The sequence below is a fragment of the Balaenoptera musculus genome, chromosome 17 (assembly GCF_009873245.2).
Source record: "Balaenoptera musculus isolate JJ_BM4_2016_0621 chromosome 17, mBalMus1.pri.v3, whole genome shotgun sequence".
Lineage (NCBI taxonomy): Eukaryota > Metazoa > Chordata > Mammalia > Artiodactyla > Balaenopteridae > Balaenoptera > Balaenoptera musculus.
In genome coordinates, this window is record NC_045801.1 from 67,122,167 (window position 1) to 67,145,447 (window position 23,281).

Sequence of the window (23,281 nt, forward strand, 5' to 3'; positions counted from 1 at the left end):
GTTTCCAAGGATTAAATAGTCAGCTTAGCTCAGTACCGGATAAGTAATTCCTAGGTGTCCAATAAAGAGATGTTGGATTGAATCTATTGATAAATTCCTCGAATTTCTATAGTACCCATTTTTCATTGTCTTACCTCTCATTTTGTATTAGTGTGTATTGTCTTATGTTGGTAGTTACTATTTTGGTTTGTGCACTACATTAATCATCGATATATACCAAGTTCTTTAACTGCAGAGTTTGGGAATTATATGCATTTATAATTGCATATATTATGCAACTAGGCTAGGGGCTTATCCATAACAGGTTCTGAATAAACCCTGGTAGATTGGCTAGTTAATTCAGGGAACACACAGTCTCTTATCTTCCATGAAGCTTTCCTGCTCATATTTAGCTTCTTTTTCTAACAGTTACTGTCTCTACAACTCACCTTGGTTCATATTTGTAGACTTGTTTCACATGTTTATCAAATTTCTTCTACTGAGCTTGTGAATTCTTAAAAGGTGAAAAGCTCTGTTTCATGGATATTTGTGTCTCCTAAACAGGTGAGAACATAATAGAAATTAGTTAAATTTAAATGGATAGAAACTGAGATGGTCGTACTACATTTCTCTTTATTATTTTTGACATGTATGATACAATGTTACTATTCTAGTCTTTTATGCAGACAAAAATAAATGATATAAAATACATAATACACTTGATCATTTTAACCACACACAAAATACTGAGTGATTGAAACTATGTTACATGTATATTTTACAAAGGAAAAACAGACTACTATAATAATATATTTGGATGAAATTGTCATTACAGTTTGGGTGTTATACAATGTTAAATATGAATATTCAAAAGAATCACTATTTATAGAACCAATTTGATATTTTAATGTTGAAAATAATGAATACTGTGTAAATGAATACTTATAAAAATATTTTTTAAACAAAAAGCTATGTTCTACTCATTTACTTGGCAGTTACAAAAATATATATTCATCTGAAACTCTAGTAAATTTGCTTGAGGCATTAGATACTCATATTTAAATGTACTTTTTCTAGGGCATTTTACTTACTTAGCATTCCTGACTTCACACAGTATATATACCTACATGGTATTAGAATAGGTTTGTGTTACAAATAATATCATTCCAAGTAAAAGACACAGAGGAGATTAACACAGAGGAGATACTGTGAAGATTTTTGAACCAAATACACGCAACACATAAATGAGGCCCATTGGCTGTGCCTTTTACAAAGTGAATTCTCAAACACGTTTGTTGAATGAACACATGAGTGGATAACATTTATTCTGTTGTTTGCACCCCAAATTAGCTATTCAAACTAGAACTATCATGTAAGAATTCAACAATTTTGTTCTTAATCGGCTGCTTCTTCTGATGGCAAAGCCAGGTCAATAGACTCCAGATCGAGTAGCAAACTAGTGCCAGTGATCAAAAGATGGCCTACCAGGTATGCTTACGGCATATTTAGACAGACATTCAATATATTGAACAACTACATATTTCATACCTTCATACAAAATAGGACAGAAGAATCTAAGTAAATTTTATAACGTATTACTGTAAAAACAAAACATTATAAATATATATGTATATTATATATATATATATCTCTCTTAGTACACCTAGTAGACTTCAGACATCTCTTCTCAGTGAGAGAAGCAAGCTATCCTGAGTGAAGCAGGCCATGTGTCTGCATAGCACAGCTTGGTAATATGAATGCTGAGATCACTGTTAAAAGCAAAGCTTTTAAGTAGTAAAATTTTTGAAAACAAAAGACTAACCATGATAACTATTATGGAATCGCAGCACCTACAAAGGTTATGGCCACTGTATGTAAAAGGAACCAGCCTAAGCCCGCTCTTGGCCCAGATGCCTGCTGGAACTTTACCCCACCTCACCTGCTTCATCAAGGGTGAAACTTTTCTGAGGCTCATCCCTAACCCTTCAAAAAAGTTGATAAAGTTCAGAATATTTTTATTAATCGAGGTTCAGATCATCCTAAATCGTTTCTGAAGCTTTTGCTTTCATGTTTATGCAGGGCAACTGACAATTCATTTGGCAAACTGGTTAATATTAATATATATACATGTTAATGAAATAACTACTACTCACTTTGGGAAAGTAATTGAGGTATAATTTTGTACGATAATTCGCTTAAAAATAAGCCTTTAAAAATGAAACATAGTTTTTGAAAATTCAGAAGCAATTTAGTCACATGATAAAGGTTAGTTTCATTATTACTAAATACAGCTAGTGAAGAAAATCTAAAAATGACCTTTAAAGTAAAATGTAAATGAAGATGACTTAAATTAAGGTTAGTCATTTTAAATTTCAATCTTATGTTTTACTGAAAATATAGATGAATAAACATATTCCCTCTATTCTGCACTAAATCATGCTACATAGGAAAAGATCTACGTGAACTAACGAAAGAATACTTTGGTGTTCTAATCGCAAATCTATTATTTTCAAATACATAGAGTAACTAACTCAAGTGAATGCTTCCAAGTCAATAAACATTAGTTTTGCTGTTAAAATGCGTCCAAAGGGTTGAAAATAGTTTGGTTTCTTAAATGAGTTAATATCCCCTAGGGATTTTTTTACCCATTCATTTTCTTGGCTTTTACAGTTAGTGCCAAGGTCAGTATCATTTCATTCTGAATTTAACTATCACAAAATTTAAATTAATAGAGTCAGAACCAATATCAATATAATGTCATATGTATCATAGTATCATGAGAAATTAACCTACTTTTAAATTGAACATTGTTGCTGCAATAACAGTGGCCACTGAACACACAGTGAATCTAAGCCACTGGCAGAATGTGATTTGAAAAGACAGAAAATAGTGTGAGACTTCTAAAATGGGAATATTGGTTCATAAAATAAAGCTTATACTCTAAATTCAAAATTACATATCCAATATAAGTAAAACTAGTACAAAAGTTCCTCCCTTCCTTCCTTCCTCCATCTTTCTTTCTCTCTTCCTTCCTTTCTTTCTTTCTCTTTCTTTCTTTTTCTTTCTTTCTCTCTCTCTTTCCCTCCTTCCTTCCTTCCCTCTTTCTTTCTTTCTTGATAAATGTAATGGAAGTAGATGCAAAATTCTAGTCTCTTCAAATTACTCACACTTCCAATAATATATTAAATTTTGTAATACTTAATGAGAAAACTTTATAAGATATGATGGAATGTTTAAGATTTACTGACCATGAATGACTAGTTAACAAGTATTTATGAATCAGTCCCATATTAAGAACCCAAATCTCTAGGTGTGACCTTCCCTTTTAGGTGGAGAGAGGCAGATGTCCAAACTCAGAACTTCAAAGTCGGCAGAACTTGGAAGAACTGTTAGCAGGCTTTTGTAACGTTTAAAGGTTCACTGCTTGCAGAGGAGTATGTGAGCATTGAGGTAAACCCATTCTAAAAACTCAAGGCCAGTCTATGGTCATACCACCCTGAACATACCCGATCTCATCTAAAAACTCAAGGTCAGTTAAATGTCTGACGTCACACAGAGGTACATCATGGTGTTGAAGAGTTGTCTTTATTAATTCACTCATTTGACATTTTTTACTGTTATCACTGTTTTGGAATCATAGTCAAATTTTATGTAATGTACTATTTCAGACTTTCAAAACATATCTAAAACTGTTATCTTCAATTATGAGGGAGATATCATGTTTTTTCAGATTGCAATAGCATTGGGTTACCTCATAATGTGTATCCAGAATGGTAAAATGTCCAGGAAATCCTATGGTTTTCATATATTAAAGGCATTTTACACATTTCCATTCACTTTTTTCTCAATATAAGATGTATAATTTAATGGCCCACCACACATAACTCCAACTTTACTAACAAATAATTGGCAATATTACATTTCCTATATTAATAAGGAAAAGCAGCACAATGCATTAAGAAGGCAATGTATTTCCTACCACTTGTCAGCCATGTGATCTTGGGCAAGTCACTGGACTATTCTTTGCTATACTTCCTCAACGGTAAAATGGGGGTGATGCAAAGAATATCACCTCAAATCACCATTAGGATTAATGAAGCAACAACAACAAAGTATGGGTGAAGCACCTGGAGGTATTGCTTGGCAGGCAGAAATTACTTAGGTTTTAGCTACAGGTTTTATTACAATCAAAAATCACAGTGACTGATGGTAATATAAGTCATCACTAACTTTTGAGATTTTAATAAGTGCCAAGCACTCTGATAGATGGTACACTTACACCATGTTTAACCCTTAAAACAATATTAAGTAACCCTATTACACAGAGATTAGATCTTAAAATATGTTAATTTGTAAATACTACAATAGCAGATGGTTTTCCCCTATGAAACAGCAAAGTACGACTGAAATGTTTAAGTGATCCCTTCATGCCTCTAAAAAGGAACACTATTTCTAGGGTAGTGATTAGAAAACAGTAATGACAACATGAAAAGTACTTGCTAGTTAATCAGCTTTACTCACTCATTAGCCCTGTGTTAAATGTAATCAAATTTTCAGTACAGGAAAATCACAATTTACTAATTTCATGGACCTTCGGGATCACTTGCAATAGTATCAAGAATGTTAAACCCCTGAAAGTGAAGAAAATGTTTCATGTAGATATTTATATTAATAAGGTCATATCTTCATTAAATTCAAGGTGTTCAACTTTTTCTCTGAAATCTCTGATGTTGGTTTCTTTATTTTTCATTATAGATGTGTACTTGTCATGAAAGTCTTAAGTGCTTCTGTGCTGAATAACATTTATTATTAATTTGACCAGTATATAAAGGCCTCATGTATATGCAACGCAGTATTTCTGTTATTCAATACACAACTGTTAGTGATGAAAGTTTTTTTAATAAGTGTTTGAAAACTATTATCAAATTTCATAAATTAAAATTTCATAATGGTTTGTATATACTTTAGTTATGAAAAGCATTTCATATAAGAAATTAGTCTAAATCCACCTAAGTATCACAATCACAGTAAGGGCATTTTAATTGTTTTGAAAATTACAGATTTAAAATCAATATTACTATATTCACTATGCTAAAAAAAACAATGTTATTTTATCAATGTAGAAAGGATAAACATTATGTAAACTTTAGAATGAAAATAGAATACACCTTGTACTTTCATAAATTATCAAGGTCTCTAATAGTCCTTTTAAAGTTCAACAAATAAAGCTTTACTTTCTCATCTTATATATATATTACCTTGATAGAAAAACACTCAGCATGGTGTATTCTTTTAGGAGTCTGACATCTCATATGAAAGCCTTTAATAAAATAAGAGCTTTAGGTATCTTTCAAATTTAAAGGTTGACTTTTTAAATAGGCTTATTTTCCCCTCCTTCACCCTCGTCTTCCTTCCAACCCTCCCCAATCCCTGCCTCTCCCCATCTCCTGGACACCTACGGAACAGCATCAGGACTCCGCCCAAGGAAGCCACGCCCACTTCAGAAACCAAGGACAGCATGGTTCCCTGGAACTGTCCACGAGCATAAAGGGTCCCAGAAAGCAGCTGGAAGAAGGTCTTGCTGGAGACCTCAGTCAGCTCTCTTCTCCTCTACTGAGAAACACTCCCTTAGAAAGAGTAAAGGATGCTCTTCACCTTTCACCCGCAAGCTACTTTCTCAGATGCAAGTGGGAGACAGAAAACCTAAGACACCCAGTCTCTACTGTCTGTCACATTTCTGTGTGATGATCTGGAAAGCGTGACCACATTTCTTCAATGACAGACTTCTTCAAACGGAAATATCCAACATAACACGCTCCATTTGGAGAAGATGAAAGCAAACACAATACAATAATTTTAATAAATGGGAAAGGAGGCACAATGGTTAATGTTTTATCTCTGATATTTTTTTATGTAATCTCCAGGGATGTATAATTCACGTTAACACACATGAAAGATCGGTTTGTGAAGCTGAGTTGTCTGAATGGACTTCCATCCACTTCCAGCACAAATATTTAAGTACAAGCTGAACATTAGTTATTTACACCACGATGAAAGACCAAGAGAAAAAAATCCATGTTTTTATGTTGAGCGGAGAATGTTTAGCCAGCATGTTCTTTGTCTAGTCCGGTGTTCAGAAGCTTCTGCTTGCCTGGTTCCTTGGAGATTCTCCTCATTCTTCTCCAACTGGGGGAGGAGGCTCACACAGCTTGTACAGCCTACAAAAGGCATGGGAAGGTGTGACAACAGCCCAGCATATTGACATTGCTTGACATGTTTTTATTTGTATCACAAATACATTGACAATAATTTCTTGGTTTGGGAGTCAGTCATGATCATATCACCAATTTCACTAAAAATTGCCTGTGCGTTAGCAAACTCCAAGATTCCGGTTCTGTTATTACAAAACACCAGTGTCTCTTTGCACATCTAGATGCCTGTTGATTAGGCAATGCTGCCGTTTTTACACCAGCTGCTTCTGTTTCAGTGCTGCCAACACAGGCTGCTCACCTTGCTGGTAGCAAAAGCGATTCTCCGAATTCTAGGAGATGATAATTACCATCATGTCTATCATGATGATCTTGTAGCAAGATAGCATCTACCTCTTAGGGGTTACTGATTTTCTGACTTGTCTTAGAAATTTGCTTCATTCTGTACCATCCTGGTGGTGCTGGCAGTTGGTCATGGCTAGGCTGATGTGGCACAGTCCTGAGGCCTGAATATCAAGGCACAATTAGCTGGTGTTTCCTAAGGAATACTTGTCCAGCTCTGCCCACACTGTCACTCATCTGTCAATAGAATCAGGTGGAGATTCAAGTGGACTAAGGAATCCATTTGAACTGGCAGAGATGCTCCAAGATGCTCTCCCTTTGCATCACAGGTCTAGTTTTTTGAAACCATACAGCATGAAGGCAAAGCTCAGGGGACTGAACTAGTGGGATTATACAAGTTCTAGGGCTCCACGTTTTTCTGAATGGTTGAATCCTAACTCCAGAACTCAAATAAAGGGGGATATAACCACTGCAACAGTAATACCCAGGGCACACCCACTATTAAGGCAGAACCTGAGAGAATACAAGCTGATCTAAGGTGGCTGGTTGTAAGCCTGTAGTCCCCAGTGATGCCCATGGCCACGCTGGTCCTACTTCAGAGCTTTGTCTGATGATCTAAAAATTTAAGGTGCAGATTTCAACTTTGCTCCATTTTAAAAGCACTCCAAACCCAGGAATCGCTGCGGTGACTCACTCTCTTTTACAGATGAAATTGAACACACTTTAAATGAGTTGTTGACAAATTTATCAAATTATAAATTTCCTCTCCCTTCAACATTTAATCCCATGGTCATTCGAAATCAAAGGGGAGAGAATGAAAAGGATTTAATATTGAGTTAGAAACCTTGTTAATAAAATGAACTTTCCTACTCTGGAAACACAGAGAAGAAGTTACTGCCTTTGGAGTCTGGAAGGTGGTGAATACTGTACATGTCATCTCCATGGAAGAAAATGAACGCTGAAATAAGCACACCTCAAGTCAGAAAACTTATTTCATCCTTCCCGGAGAAAAGAATACATTAAACTGAGCTGATATTCTTCAAAGCTGCTTTTGCAGCTGAAGGACATGGTGTTGCTTCAAATTGCGTTCCCAGGGCTGGAATAATAGAATGATGGGGAAGTTCTTCTCCTCTTTAATTTCTATCATTTTATTTCCCTGAAAGTGCTGCTTAATGAGTGAAAAGGCACAGCGGACTTACTCACGTAGAACAGGAACAGTCAGCTGGGTGGCAAATGTCCTATGCCTTGAGATCTGGGCTAAGACGTCACTTTCCATTACCTTGCACTGCACGTTTCCACATAATTTAACTAATGCCACTGGGTAGAGCAGTCTTTGCAATGTCTGTCTCACAAATTGGAGAAAAGGCTACTCCCTGTGATCACCTAATAAAATAATAGCTCTGGGTACCGCAGAGCTGGGCAGATTCAGCTTTTGGGGAGGCTTCTTGGAAGTAACTCAGGGTTATCTGAGTTCAGACACATCTGTAATGGAAATTGTGGGGCTTTGGGAATTGAGCACAGGCAGATGAAGTTTGTAAGTAAAATGTAATAGGTAAGAGTTGGACTTTTGCTCTCTGCTGAGGCATTTGCTTTTTGTCAGCTAAATAGTTAGGTCATGGGAGTACTTTGCCCAACATTTTGGAGCCCCTGCCGTATTCACATCCCACTCGTGCACATCAAGGGCCCTGGACGAAAAACGTTTGTTTCTGGCTCCACTCTCTCCTTTTCCTGTTGGGCTCAGGCAGCCATCCTGGAGCTGGTATTTCCAGCCCAAATTCAAGTCTGCAGAGAATAGAACCTTCAAACTTCAGTCTATAGATCATGCCCTTCATCTTTCTACATGGCACAAATAAAACCTGTGTTAAAGGAGACCACAAAGTGAATGCCTCTATTCAAGGCTAAATTATCAATAACACTCTGACCCAAGGCAATTCTCCCAATTTAACAGAGGGCAAAAATTGTCTCAGAGAAGATAAATAACCTGACTAAATAAGGTCACCTGGCAGGGACGGGACCCAAAATCATTTTTCTTCACTTTTAACCACTACAATATTCTGTCTCCCAAGTATGTAAATAAAGAAAATCAAATTTTCATTACACAATAGTTTCCAAAGTGTGTAATGCAATAGAAAATAAGACCAGTGCGCCATTACATCTGGAATGTAATATTTGGTTCTTGGTGAAGATATGTTTATTGTTCTGGCCAGTCAATATATGCTAGTTACAAGGAGGAGGAACCTCATTTGCAGCGCCCACAAATACATCTCCACATGGATGCCCAGCTGCACTTTACTGCAATACCACCACGTCAAGCTCATCATCTTTCCCACGCATGCTCTTTTTCCTCCATCTACTATCTCAGTGACTAGAACCTTTCACCATTGTCATCCAAGCCAAAGATTTGGTGGTCATCCTAGAGTCTTCCTTTTCACTAACTTCCTACATCCAATTAGTGTCCAAAGCATCTGCTGCCTTCAGTCTTAGTTGTCCCCAAATGGCTCCTCCTAACGTTGCCAGACATAAATTCTAAAATCCAAATCTTCCAGAAAGATTGTTTATTAGTGGCTCCTTATTGTCTTCAAGTTAAAATCAAGGCTCTTCAATATCTTGCACAAGTCTCTTCCTGATCCAGCCCCTGCCTATGTCTCCAGCCTCACCCTGCATCATTCTTAAATCACATTCAACCATCAGTCATAGAGATCTAGGTGTAGTTCTCAGAATGTGATGTGTTCTCTAGGCATTGGTGTCACTGCATCAGCTGAGGAAGACATTGATTACCATGCTGACTGGGGAAGGAATACTCTGCAACCTCTCCCCTCCATCCTTAGGCTGAGTTATGTGCCCCTTCTCTGTGTTCCCATGGCAATCTGTGCCATTGCTGTCATGGTTCTTTTTTTTAAATTGAAGTATAGTTGCTTTACAGTATTGTGTTAGTTTAAGGTGTAGAGCATAGTGATTCAGTATTTTTGTGGATTTATTCCATTATAGGTTATTACAAGATAATGGGTGTAGTTCCCTGTGCTATACAATAAATCCTTGTTGTTTATCTACTTTATATACAGTATTTGTATCTATTATCCTGTATGTCTAATTTGTCCCTCCCTCTTCCCTCTCCTCTTTGGTAGCCACAAGTTTGTTTTCTATGTCTGTGAGTCCCATTCTGTTTTACATACACATTCATTTGTATTATTTTTTAGATTCCACATATAAGTGATATCACATAGTATTTGTCTTTCTCTGTATGACTAATTTCACTCAGCATAATATTCTCTAGGTCCACCCACATGGCTGCAAATAGCAGAATTTCATTCTTTTTTATGGCTGAGTAATATTCCAGTGTGTGTGTGTGTGTGTGTGTGTGTGTGTGTGTGTGTGTGTATACACACACACACACACACACACACACACATCTTAAGTCAGTTTGTCTGTTGATGGGCATGGGTTGATTCCATGTCTTGCTATTGTAAATAGTGCTGCTATGAACATTGTGGTGCATGTATCTTTTCGAATTAGTGTTTTCGTTTTTTCCAGATACATGCCCAGGAGTGAAATTGCTGGATCATATGGTAGTTCAACTTTAGTTTTTTAAGGAACCTCCATACTGTTTTTCATAGTGGCTGCACTGTCATGTTTCTTATCACACACACACACTGTATACTAGTTTCATTTTATTCAGTTGTTGCTCTATGACACCTCACTGACTGGTAGAGGGGATTATGTCTTTATCCCTAGCTTTTATCAAAGTGCCTGACATCTACAAACACACAGCAGAAATTCAACATATGTTTGCTGAGTGAATTTTTAAAAAATGAAAGGCAGTGAATGGAGAAAGGAAAACTATAATAGAGATTCGTTGGGGATTTGAGTCAAATACTATGTCAGTCAGAGACAGCAAACTTTATCTCTGTGAAGATGTTTCCAGAAACATTACCTGAGTCTTGCCTTGGAGGGCCTGGCCTTGAGAGACAAATGTGTTCTTCACTTTGCTCTCTTTGGCTCCCAGATGGGAGGGATCCCAGATGCTCTGTGGTACTTAGTACCCTCTCTGCACCCTCACAGAGTGCTTCTCACTCTCTCCCTTTTCTTGTGGTTGTGTTTCACTCATCCCTCTTTAACTGAAAGTTCCTTGAGGGCCGGAACTATTTCTGTCTCATGCTTACATTCTCCATGGGGCACAGCAGAATGCTTTTCATTTCTTAGGTCCTCTATAAATGTTTGTAGAATGAATGAAAGCATAACTAAAATTGAAAAATTACTCTAGAGTTCTCTCTCAGGGCTGTTACCCCCTTGTAAAATATGTCAACTTTAGAACTGGCAGGTTTTATTGTGTTTCAAGTGTTTTAAACGTAACCCAATAAAAAACAAAGTGAGCTCATCAGTTTCTTTTCTCATATTGAGCTTACACACTGGTTTATTGATCAGGGTGCTTAAGTCTTATCCCCACTGTTTATTAGTGTTTATAAGCCCCAGCTAAGAAGACCTCGCTGAGCCATTATATTGTTTTCTTATTGGAATTTTAAAGCTTCACTGGGTTTATTATCCAAATATACCATGACTGCTAAGGTGCTGGAGAGATAATGCCTACGTGAAATGATTCTTTACCAACAGAAAGTCTTAGATTCTAATCTAATCAACTATGAACGATAACATTAACAAGACTTGAGGATTAAAGAGAGTTAGGAGCCAGCACTGAAAATAAATGCGATTAGAATATGAGCACTCCATCTACTTTCAGGGGGAAAATGTTTTCCCTTTTGCAAGTACTTTCACTGCCCACACACTTTTTCAGAATGAAATAGAACTTCATAAATGCTGCAGTCATCATTCTCACTCTGGTAGTTGCTTTGTAAACAGAAACAAAGAGTGTCTCATCTGTGACAGTGCTTGGAGGAGGCTACTTTTTGTTAAAATGCAAATGTATAAAAACAACCAAATGTAAAAGCAATTATTTAACTTTGCCCTACTTCAAGATAGATGGCTGCCTACCGTAATGTCACCAGGGAAATCAAATCTTTCATGGCTGTTCCCATGTTTATTTATTTTAAAGGTGGATTACAGTCCTTTCTTACGATGATATGTGCGCTGTGAACATTTGGTAGAATGACGAACAAAAAGCTCATTCATTCATTCATTCATGCATTCTTGAAATCAGTTCAAATATTCTATGCAGGCACTATGTAGGCACTATGATGGGTGATAAATAAAATCCAAAAAGAATATTCCCTGCCTCTAAAGAATTCTTATTCAGGTTAGGCAGAGAGACATGGAACAATACACTGCAACACATCAGAGCTATAATGGATCAATACACAAGATGCTAAGGGAACACAGAGAGGAAGAAAACTCAACCAAAGCTTCGAGGAGAAAATGGTACCTAAGTTGGGTTTTGTGCTTATGTAGCAGTTTTTCATACAGACACAGATGGGACAGGTGATCGTGCCAGAGGGAACAGCACATGTGATCATAGAAGTATAAATGGAAATGGCATCTTGGTGGTTTGGCACAGTTGGAATACAAATTTCAGTAGTACTTGTGCGGATTTTTGTTTTTGAATTCATGAAGGAATTTGAAAAATAGAATAATGTTGATAATGTTACCTCTAAGTTTGCTTCACCTAAAATTTCATTTAATCTGAGAGCATTTAAGCCTAATCACATTTTGCCACCAAATGCTTACAAGGCTGATTTCCATGAGTGTATTCAGTACTACACTGGGCGTATCCTGGGGTCGTTGCATTAGCTGTAAGTGACACTGTCTGGGAAATGGTGGCAAGTCCTCTGGGAAAGAGTAGACATGGGGAGTCACTCACCTCGGAGCAGACTGTGGGGTCCGGTCCCTGACTCCCAAATTCTTTGCTGTGTTCTGAACTCGTGCTCCCTGAAAGAAGTAAGGACAATCACTTTTAGTTCTGCATTGTATTAGTAACCATTTAACATACCATTAACATTTGAGTGTAGAGTATTGATTGCAACAATATATTTATATTTAACATCAAGAGAGACTCGATGAGGAGAAAGAAATCATCATCTGAGCATTTTCAGAATTAATGCTTTTAAGCATCAAAATACACTGATGTGTTGTTTCAAAGGATTGATACTTATTTCAAAAGCCATCTAAATCATTTCAAAGTAAGGTAAAATGACAGCTTCCTGTTCACTATCTCATCTACGTCTTTATTCAATATTTAAGCAATTAACTTTTAAGACACTGAAAACAGGAAAGGAGCATACTAGAAATACCTGCTCTGTGTCCCCACTTTCCTGGAACGGAAATCACAGTTCTATCATATGCATACAGCCTGTTTTGTCCTTAGCTGAATATTTAGCTATTTTAAACTTCATATTATTTATCAAGAAAATCTTTCCTTAAACAGTTTAAAGCAATTTCTGGACGAGGCATATGCATGTGGATCTCTGAAATATAAGAATTCTGCCTCAGAGTTTATAGTACAAAGATAACATGCTTTAGCAATGAAAAAGTCTTTGCAAATCTGTCAAGTTCATGAATATTCATTGTTCAGTTCCTAAGGGGAATGAGTTACTACATAGAAGCAAACACCAGGGTTTGGGGCTGAGTATAAATGGAGGAGAGTGGTTTAAAAACCCAAAACTCTCTCCCTGCTACTAAATTCTGATGGATGGGAAGGGAAGAAAGAAAAGGAGAAAAGAAAGAAAGAAAAAGAAAAGAGTATACTCTCTCAAGATGGACCAAATAAAGGAAAGCAAATAGGGAAAAGGGGATGTGTATGGCAAAAAAACAGATGGGAAGAAATTTAGGAATTGCAATTATGAAGTTAAAAAAACCTCTTTATTTTGAAGTAATTTTAGACTTAGAGAAAAGTTTACAAGCAGAACAGAGAGGTCACATACTTTACCCACCAGGTAAACTCCCTCTAATTTTAAGCCTTCACTTAATCACAGTATGATGATCAAAACCAGGAAATGCTATTAGCTAAGCTGCATGTCTTATTCACATTTCCCCATTTCCCTCCACTAATGTCCTCCTTTTCTATCCCAGAATCCAATCCAGGATCCCACACTGCATTTTGTCTTTGTATCTTCATGGTCTCCTCCAATCTGGGACAATTCCTCAGGCTTCCTTGGTCTTTCATGACCTTAATACTTGGGATGAGTACTGGTCATTGTTTTGCAGAATGTCTCTCAATTTGGGTTTGCCAGATGTCTCCTTATGATTAGATAGAAGATATGTATTTTGGGCACGAAAATCACAGAAGTGATGCTGTATCTTCTTAGTGCATCATATCACTGAGGCTGGTCACCATCATATCATATAATGTCCAAAAGTCTTGTCACCAGTGACATTAACTCTCATCACTTGGGTAAGGTGGTGTCCACCAGATTTTTCCACCGTAAAGTCATCAGCTTTCTTTTTGTACTTAATAAATCTGTTGCGAGAGAAACTGTGAGACTATACCCATATCCTGCTTCTCTTCAAACTTGTGCTCACTGATTTTAGCCTCTATTGGTGCCTCTTGCCCACATCAATACCACTGTAGTGTTTGTGAACTGGAATGCTTCTGTAAAGAAGAGTTATCCCTTCTCCCCAAACTGTTTATGTATTCAAGTATTTATTTAAATCAGTATGGATTCATGGCTATTTATTTTATCCTATGAGTTATAATCCAACATTTTTATTATTAGTAACATTTTGTTGTTCAAATTGTTCCAGTTTTGGCCACCGGGAGCTCCTTCAGTTTGCTTCTCATGTCCTGTTCATATAACCACAATCATTTTTGAGTACATGTTTATTTTCTGGCACCTCAAGATGCTCCAGGCTCATCTTTCCTGTCTCAGCTGGGAATTAACCTCTTCTACAAGAATCCCTGGCTCTTTTTTTTTTTTTAATAGATCTTTATTGGAGTATAATTGCTTCACAGTACGGTGTTGGTTTCTGTTGCACACCAAAGTGAATCAGCTGCATGCATGTATATGTCTCCATGTGCCCTCCCTCTTGAGCCTCCCTCCCATCCTCCTTATCCCACCCCTCTAGGTCATCGCAAAGCACCAACCTGATCTCCCTGTGCTATGCTGCTGCTTCCCACTAGCTAACTATTTTACATTCGGTAGTGTATATATGTCGATGCTACTCTCACTTTGCCCCAGCTTCCCCCTCCCACCGCGTGTCCTCAAGTTCATTCTCTATGTCTACATCTTTATTCCTGCCCTACAACTAGGTTCATCAGTACCATTTTTTTTCTTTAGATTCCATATATATGCATTAGCATATGGTATTTGTTTTTCTCTTTCTCACTTACTTCACTCTGTATGACAGACTCTAGGTCCATCCACCTCACTACAAATAACTCAATTTCGTTTCTTTTTATGGCTGAGTAATGTTCCTTTGTATGTATGTGCCACATCTTCTTTATCCATTCATCTGTCGATGGACACTTAGGTTGCTTCCACGTCCTGGCTATTGTAAATGGTGCTACAATGAACACTGTGGTACATGTCTCTTTTTGAATTATGGTTTTCTCAGGGTATATGCCCAGTAGTGGGATTGCTGGGTCGTATGGTAGTTCTAGTTTTAGCTTTTTAAGGAACCTCCAAACTGTTTTCCATAGTAGCTGTATCAATTTACATTCCCACCAACAGTGCAAGAGGGTTCCCTTTTCACCACACCCTTTCCAGGATTTATTGTTTCTAGATTTTTTGATAATGGCTATTCTGACCGGTGTGAGGTGATACCTCATTGTAGTTTTGATTTGCATTTCTCTAATGATTAGTGATGTTGAGCATCTTTTCATGTGCCTCTTGGCCAACTGTATGTCTTCCTTGCTGAAATGTCTATTTAGGTCTTTTGCCCATCTTTTAATTGGATTGTTTGATTATTTGATATTGAGCTCCATGAGCAGCCTGTATATTTTGGAGATTAATCCTTTGTCTGTTGTTTCATTTGCATATATTTTCTCCCATTCTGATGGTTGTTTTTTTGTCCTGTTTACGGTTTCCTTTGCTGTGTAAAAGCTTTTAAGTTTAAATAAGTCCCATTTGTTTACTTTTGCTTTTATTTCTGTTACTCTAGGAGATGGGTCAAAAAAGGTCTTGCTGAGGTTTATGTAAAAGAGTGTTTTTCCTATGTTTTCCTCTAAGAGTTTTATAGTGTCTGATCTTACATTTAGGTCTTTAATCCATTTGGAGTTTACTTTTTGTATGGTGTTAGGTAGTGTTCTAATTTCATTCTTTTACATGTAGCTGTCCAGTTTTCCCAGCACCACTTATTGAAGAGGCTGTCTTTTCTCCATTGTATGTTCTTGCCTCCTTTGTCGTAAATTAGGTACCCACATATGCATGGGTTTATCTCTGGGCGTTCTATCCTGTTCCATAGATCTATATTTCTGTTTTTTGTGCCAACCATACTGTCTTGATTACTGTAGTTTTGTGGTATAGTTTGAAGTTGGGGAGCCTGATTTCTCCAACTCCATTTTTCTTTCTCAAGATTGCTTTGGCTGTTTGGGGTCTTTTGTGTTTCCATATGAATTGTAAAATTGTTTGTTCTAATTCTGTGAAGAATGCCATTGGTAGTTTGATAGGGATTGCATTGAATCCATAGATTGCTTTGGGTAGTAGAGTCATTTTCACAATACTGATTCTTCCAATCCAAGAACATGGTATATTTCTCCATCTGTTTATGTCATCTTTGATTTCTTTCATCAGTGTTTTATAGTTTTCTAAGTACAAGTCTTCTGTCTCCTTAGGCAGGTTTATTCCTAAGTATTTTATTCTTTTTGCTGCAATGGTAAATAGGAGTGTTTCCTTAATTTCTCTTTCTGATTTTTCGTTGTTGGTGCATAGGAATGCCAGAAATTTCTGTGCATTAATTTTGTATCCTGCAACCTTACCAAATTCACTGATTAATTCTAGTAGTTTTCTGGTGGCATCTTTAGGATTTTCTATGTATAGTATCATGTCATCTGCAAACAGTGACATTTTTACTTCTTCTTTTCCAATTTGTATTCCTTTTATTTCTTTTTCTTCTCTGATTGCCGTGGCTAAGACTTCCAAATTTATGTTGAATAAGAGTGGTGACAGTGGACATCCTTGTCTTGTTCCTGATCTTAGCGGAAATGTTTTCAGTTTTTCACCATTGAGTATGATGCTTGCTGTGGGTTTGTCATATATGGCCTTTATTATGTTGAGGTAGGTTCCCTCTATGCCCATTTTCTGAAGAATTTTTATTATAAATGGGTGTTGAATTTTGTCAAAAGCGTTTTCTGCATCTACTGAGATGATCATATGGTTTTTATTCCTTAATTTGTTAATATGGTGTATCACACTGATTGATTTGCGTATATTGAAGAATCCTTGCATCCCTGGGATAAATCCCACTTGATCATGGTGTATGATCCTTTTAATGTGCTATTGGATTCTGTTTGCTAGTATTTTGTTCAGGATTTTTGTAACTATGTTCATCAGTGATATTGGTCTATAGTTTTCTCTTTTTTGTGATATCTTTTTCTGGTTTTGGTATCAAGGTGATGCCGGCTTCATAGAATGAATTTGGGAGTGTTTCTCTCCCTGTAATTTTTTGGAAGAGTTTGAGAAGGATCAGTGTTAGCTCTTCTCTAAATGTTTGATAGAATTCGCCTGTGAAGCCATCTGGTCCTGGACTTTTGTTTGTTGGAAGATTTTAAATTACAGTTTCAATTTCAGTGCTTGTGATAGGTCTGTTTATATTTTCTAATTCTTCCTGGTTCAGTCTTGGAAAATTGTACCTTTCCAAGAATTTGTCCATTTCTTCGTGCTTGTCCATTTTACTGGCATAGAGTTGTTTGTAGTAGTCTCTTATAATCTTTTGTATTTCTGTGGTGTCAGTTGTGATTTATCCTTTCTCATTTCTAATTTTATTGATTTGTGTCCTCTCCCTTTTTTTCTTGATGAGTCTGGTTAAGGGTTTATCAATTTTGTTTATCTTCTCAGAGAATCTGCTTTTAGTTTTATTGATCTTTGCTACTGTTTTCTTCGTTTCTATTTCATTTATTTCTGCTCTGATCTTTATGATTTCTTTCCTTCTACAGACTTTGGGTTTTCTTTGTTCTTCTTTCTCTAGTTGTTTTAAGTGTAGGGTTAGATTGTTTGAGATTTTCCTTGCTTCTTGAGGTGGGATTGAATTGCTATAAACTTCCCTCCTAGAACTGCTTTTGCTGCATCCCATAGGTTTTGGGTCATCGTGTTTTCATTGTCATTTGTTTCTATGTATTTTTAAATTTCTTCTTTGATTTCTTCAGTGATCTCTTGATTATTTAGTAGCACACTGTTTAGCCTCCATGTATTTGTGTTTTTTACAGTTTTTTTCCTGTAATTGATTTCCAATCTCATAGTGTTGTGGTCAGAAAAGATGCTTGATAGGATTTCAAATTTCTTAAATTTTCTGAGGCTTGATTTGTGACCCAAGATGTGATCTATCCTGGAGAATGTTCCATGTGCAGTTGAAAAGAAAGTGTATTCTGCCACTTTTGGGTGGAATGTTCTGTAAATATCAATTAAATCTATCTGGTCTATTGTGTCCTTTAAAGCTTGTGTTTCCTTATTTATTTTCATTTTGGATGATCTGTCTCTTGGTGTAAGTGGGGTGTTAAAAGTCCCCTACTATTATTGTGTTACTGTCAATTTCTCCTTTCATGGTTGTTAGCATTTGCCTTATGTACTGAGGTGCTCCTATGTTGGGTGCGTAAACATTTATAATTGTTATATCTTCTTCTTGGATTGATCCTTCAATCATTATGTAGTGTACCTCCTTATCTCTTGTATCAGTCTTTATTTTAAAGTCTATTTTATCTGATATGAATATTGCTACTCCAGCTTTCTTTTGATTTCCATTTGCATGGAATATCTTTTTCCATCCCTTCACTTTCAGTCTGGATGTGTCCCTAGGTCTGAAGTGGGTCTCTTGTAGACAGCATATACATGGGTCTTCTTTTTGTATCCATTCAGCCAGTCTGTGTCTTTTTGTTGGGGCATTTAATCCATTTACATTCAAGGTTATTATTGATATGGATGTTCCTATTACCATTTTCTTAATTGTTTTGGGTTTGTTTTTTGTGGGTCTTTTTCTTCTGTTGTGTTTCCCCTCAGAGAACTTTCTTTAGCATTTGTTGTAAAGCTGGTTTTGTGGTGCTGAATTCTCTTAGCTTTTGCTTGCCTGAAAAACTTTTGATTTCTCTGTCAAATCTGAATGAGATCCTTGCTGGGTAGAGTAATCTTGGTTGTAGGTTTTTCTTTTTCATCACTTTAAGTATATTCTGCCACTCCCTTCTGGCCTGCAGAGTTTCTGCTGAAAACTCAGCTGATAACCTTATAGGGATTCCTTTGTATGTTATTTTTTGTTTTTCCCTTGCTGCTTTTAATATTTTTTCTTTGAATTTAATATTTGTTAGTTTGATTAATATGTATCTTGGTGTGTTTTTCCTAGGGTTTATCTTGTATGGGACTCTGTGTGCTTCCTGGACTTGGGTGACTATTTCCTTTCCCATGGTAGGGAAGTTTTCGACTATAATCTCTTCAAATATTTTCTCAGACACTTTCTTTTTCTCCTCTTCTTCTGGGACCCCTATAATTCGAATGTTGGTGCATTTAGTGTAGTCCCAGAGGTCTCTGAGATTATCTTCTTTTCATTTTTTTTTCTTTATTCTGCTCCTTGGCAGTTATTTCCACCATTTTGTCTTCCAGCTCACTTATTTGTTCTTCCGCCTCAGTTATTCTGTTATTGATTCCTTCTAGTGTATTTTTCATTTCAGTTATCGTGTTGTTCATCTCTGTTTGTTTGTTCTTTAGTTCTTCTAGATCTTCGTTAAACATTTCTTGTATTTTCTCAATCTGTGCCTCCATTCTATTTCTGAGATTCTGGATCATCTTTACTATCATTACTCTGAATTCTTTTTCAGGTAGATTGCCTATTTCCTCTTCATTTATTTGGTCTTGTAGGTTTTTACCTTGCTCCTTCATCTGTGACATATTTTTTTGCCATCTCATTTTTTTATGAGTGGAATTGTGTTCCTGTCTTACTGGTTGTTTTGCCTGAGGCTTCCAGCACTGGAGTTTGTAGGCTATTGGATAGAGCTGGGTCCTGGTGATGAGATGAGGACCTCCGTGAAACCTCACTCCAATAAATATTCCCTGGGGTCTGAAGTTCTCTGTTAATCCAGTGGTTTGGACTCAGAGCTCCCACTGCAAGAGCTTCAGCCTGACCCCTGGCTCATGAACCAAGATCCCGCAAGCCACATGGGATGGCAAAAAAAAAAAAACAAAAACAATAACAAAGTAAAAAATAAAATTAGACTAGGAAACTAACAGATATGTTAGAAAGAATCTAAAAATAAAATTATAGATGAATCAACAACTGGAATGTACAACAGTACCACAATAATAACAAAAGAGGGGGAGCGAAAAGAAAAAAAAAAGGGGGGGAAAGGCCTTGGCTGTGGAGGGCAGGGCCTAAGCAAGAGTGAGGTTTGGGTGGTGGGTGGGGCCTATACTTAAGACCTTCCAGGCTGGAAAAGGCCCTGGGGGCTGTGGGGGGTGGGGCTTAGGCTAAAGATACAGAAGGGGCCAGGCGTGCCCCCCACCCCTGGTCTCAGAGGGCTGGGGACCTCACCTGGGAGCCTAGCAGGCTCCCTGGGCCCGAGTGGGCAGGGTAAACACCCTCCGTTCTTCTCCTGTTCCTCCTGGAGGGCATCTCCTGCGTGCCTCTCCTGATCTCCCCGGCCTCAGAGGCACCGATCCTGTCTGGCCTCCACTTCTCCTCCCCCCTTATTCCCCCCATGTCCTACCAGTTCACTTGGGGGTTCCTCCTGTCTCCTTGGGCCTCAGGGTCTCCCACCAATGGCCGGCAGGCGCCCTAGTTGTGGGGAGACGCTAACTCGGTGTCTTCCCACACTGCCCGAATCCCTGGCTCTTTTTAATGGAGAATGATATTTAGAACTCAAGATCTGGACACTGGGTATGCCCATTACTACTACTGGTGTGTAACTGCTTCTAGGTCTTCTCAGTGGGCTGAGCTAGTTGATTAGTGTAAATGTACTCAAACATCTATATTTATTTCTACATCTATCCATATCTCTGTGTGTGTGTATGTGTGTATGTGTCCATGCATTCAAGCTGACACTTCCGGTTCCAATCCAGTACCCCAGGGTTCATTCTAAATTCCAGGCTTCTCCCTTTCCTTATTTGTAACTTCCTTCTCAGACAGTAAGAAACCTGACTCTCAATATTTACAATATACTTACTTATATGTTCAGTCCTACCAAAGACATTAACTAGTTTTAGAATCTCTAAATCATATCCCTGTGAGAAATAGATTTACTAACTGGAGTATGGTATTTTTGTATAATTATTTTTGTCTTTAGTCTCATGATATTCCATTAAATAATTTCTAGAAAGATTTTTGCTTAAAAGGTTTCAAATAAAATTGAAGCTCATCATGCTGAACACATCTGCTGGTATACTCTCCATTTGGAATTCAGCCATATAATTTTTCTTATAATCAATGTGCCAGCGACTTGCATTTTTATACGTTGTTCATGTTTTCCCTCTACTAAACACCCTCTCTGTCCTTTTCCCTACATGTCTGCATCACATTTACCCTCCAAGGCCCAAATCAATTATTGGTTGGTCATTCACTATATTAGGTACTGTTTTAAGTGCATTCAGTATTCAAGCCTCACAACAACAGTATGAAGCAAGCCTTATACCATTATTATCCTTGTCTTAATAATGAGGAAACAAAGCAACAGAGAGGCTAAGAGTCTTGCCTCAAATCACACAGACAGTAAACACTGGAGCTGGGATTCAAGCTGAGGGTGCGTGGCCCTAGAATCTGTGCTCTTGGCTACTATCACATATTTACTTTCTGCATGAAGCCTTTTTCTAGTTCTCATAGGTAGAACTAATTCATTGACTAAACATCACTTAGCATTTACTCTATACTGGGTATTAATGTAGAAACCAGTGATACCATCATGACATACACTCGGTGTCCCAGCCATTCAGGGGCTCACGGTCCACTCGTTTACTTGTTCCCTGTTTTACATCCTCATGCACTGAGGTTGTGCACCCCGAAGAGCACTTGCCTGTGGGTGCACCATGATGATTTGCCCACACATGTCCGCCATAAGGCTAGGCAAGAAGCTCATCGTCCTTGATCTTTGTTCTTAGTGCTCAGTATAAAGCCCTGACACTGGAGGTCAGGAGACAGAATTCTTCAGAATCCAAATTTTTATTAAAAAGGTCAGAAAAGGATTTGGGGTAGACTTCTACCAAAAAATACTTGGAACATATAATTTAGAGGATAGGAGACTTTAAGCTTATAATGTAAATTAGAGCTTCTACTTCAAACCATTTTTTTTTTTGGCCACGCTGCGTGGCAGGATCTTAGTTCCCCATCCAGGGATCGAACCCATGCCTCCTGCATTGCAAGCACAGAGTTTTAACCACTGGACCACCAGGGAAGTCCTAAAACCATTTATTAATCATACCAGTTGGTTATGTAAAATGATTCCTAGGATTATTATAATCATTACCCACAAATATATATACCCACACGGGGCATAGTACCTTTCCCTTCTTTTATCTTTTCTTCTAACTCAACCAGATAATTAAAACTCTATTAAAACTACATACATGAAATCTGTTCATGAAAACTATACAGTTGGCCACCATATTTGTGGGTTTTGCATCTGCAGATTCAATCAGCTGTGTCATTGATCCACAGTTGGTTGAATCCGTGGATGTGAATCCATGGATTCAAAACCCGTGGATACAGGGGGCCAACTGTATTCATTGTGCTCCTCCACCACTTTATGTAAAGGACTTAAGCATCCAAGGACTTGTTATCTGTGGGGGCTCCTGGAACCAAACCATGGCAGATATGGAGGGAGGTCTACACTGCAATTAGAAATAAGAACAGTAAATCATGCTGAAAAGCTCCTTATTCTTCAAAAAGAAACTAAAGATCTTAGAAAATATTATTCATTAACCAGGTAAACATTTTAACCATTCTGTCTCTGGAAAGCTGAATCTAAACGATTAAAAGACAGAAGGGTCAGAAAAGTTAGATTTTTGATTCACACTTGTGTTCGAACTACTCAGATCCCACATGGGTAAGAGTTGGCTTGTAGACTGGATCCCAGACATTAATCCCACTGCCTGTAACTGCTGAATACTGGAAAGAGGATTGGCCACAGAAGGAATATTGCAAAAATCTCCTCTGGGCACCAGTCCACCCCAATTTCTATGAAGAGAGGACCCGAGGCTCCATGATCTTTCACAAAGAAGGCTGAAATCAGGTCTTTGTCTGAGAATCACTTGGAGGTGTCATAACTTGGAGCAGAGAAACAAGCAACATAGGAAGGAAGCTCCCCATCCTAAATGGATTTATTAACAAAAAAGAGGAGGAGGGAGTGATAAACACTGAAAAATACTGCAGTTTAGAAATCAACTTACAAACTTCATAAGTTTTCAGTCTTTTAAAATTATACTTTATAAATATATGATATATTAATAACTAATAATTAACTAATAATCATTTATTATTAGTTAATTAATATCCAAGTAAATTTTAAAGGGGCTTGAACCAGTTAAATAAGTCATTAAGGCCTAGGTAATATTGTTTTTACTTTTCCCATCTTTATTTTATCTATCTCAGTTTTCAGTTGTAAGAAGTTAAAGGTTTTGATTATTCAAATCCATGTAGTAAGAATGTATATGTAGCCAACTCATAATGACCTCTTTACT

At 37.4% G+C, this 23,281-nt stretch overlaps 1 protein-coding gene across 2 annotated transcripts in view; it reads right to left on the reverse strand.

The window, feature by feature from the left end:
- Nucleotides 1-3,983: 3,983 nt before the first annotated feature.
- The window catches only part of PREX2 (phosphatidylinositol-3,4,5-trisphosphate dependent Rac exchange factor 2), a 287,018-nt gene continuing 267,720 nt past the window's right edge, over nucleotides 3,984-23,281 (reverse strand). For both annotated transcript variants that reach the window (XM_036830767.1, XM_036830768.1), the window contains 2 exons: nucleotides 12,340-12,407; nucleotides 3,984-6,197 (listed from right to left, as the gene is read on the reverse strand). In XM_036830767.1, coding sequence (XP_036686662.1) covers nucleotides 6,152-6,197; nucleotides 12,340-12,407 — 114 coding nt within the window. In that variant the 3' untranslated portion in view covers nucleotides 3,984-6,151. The remainder of the gene's footprint in view (nucleotides 6,198-12,339; nucleotides 12,408-23,281) is intronic.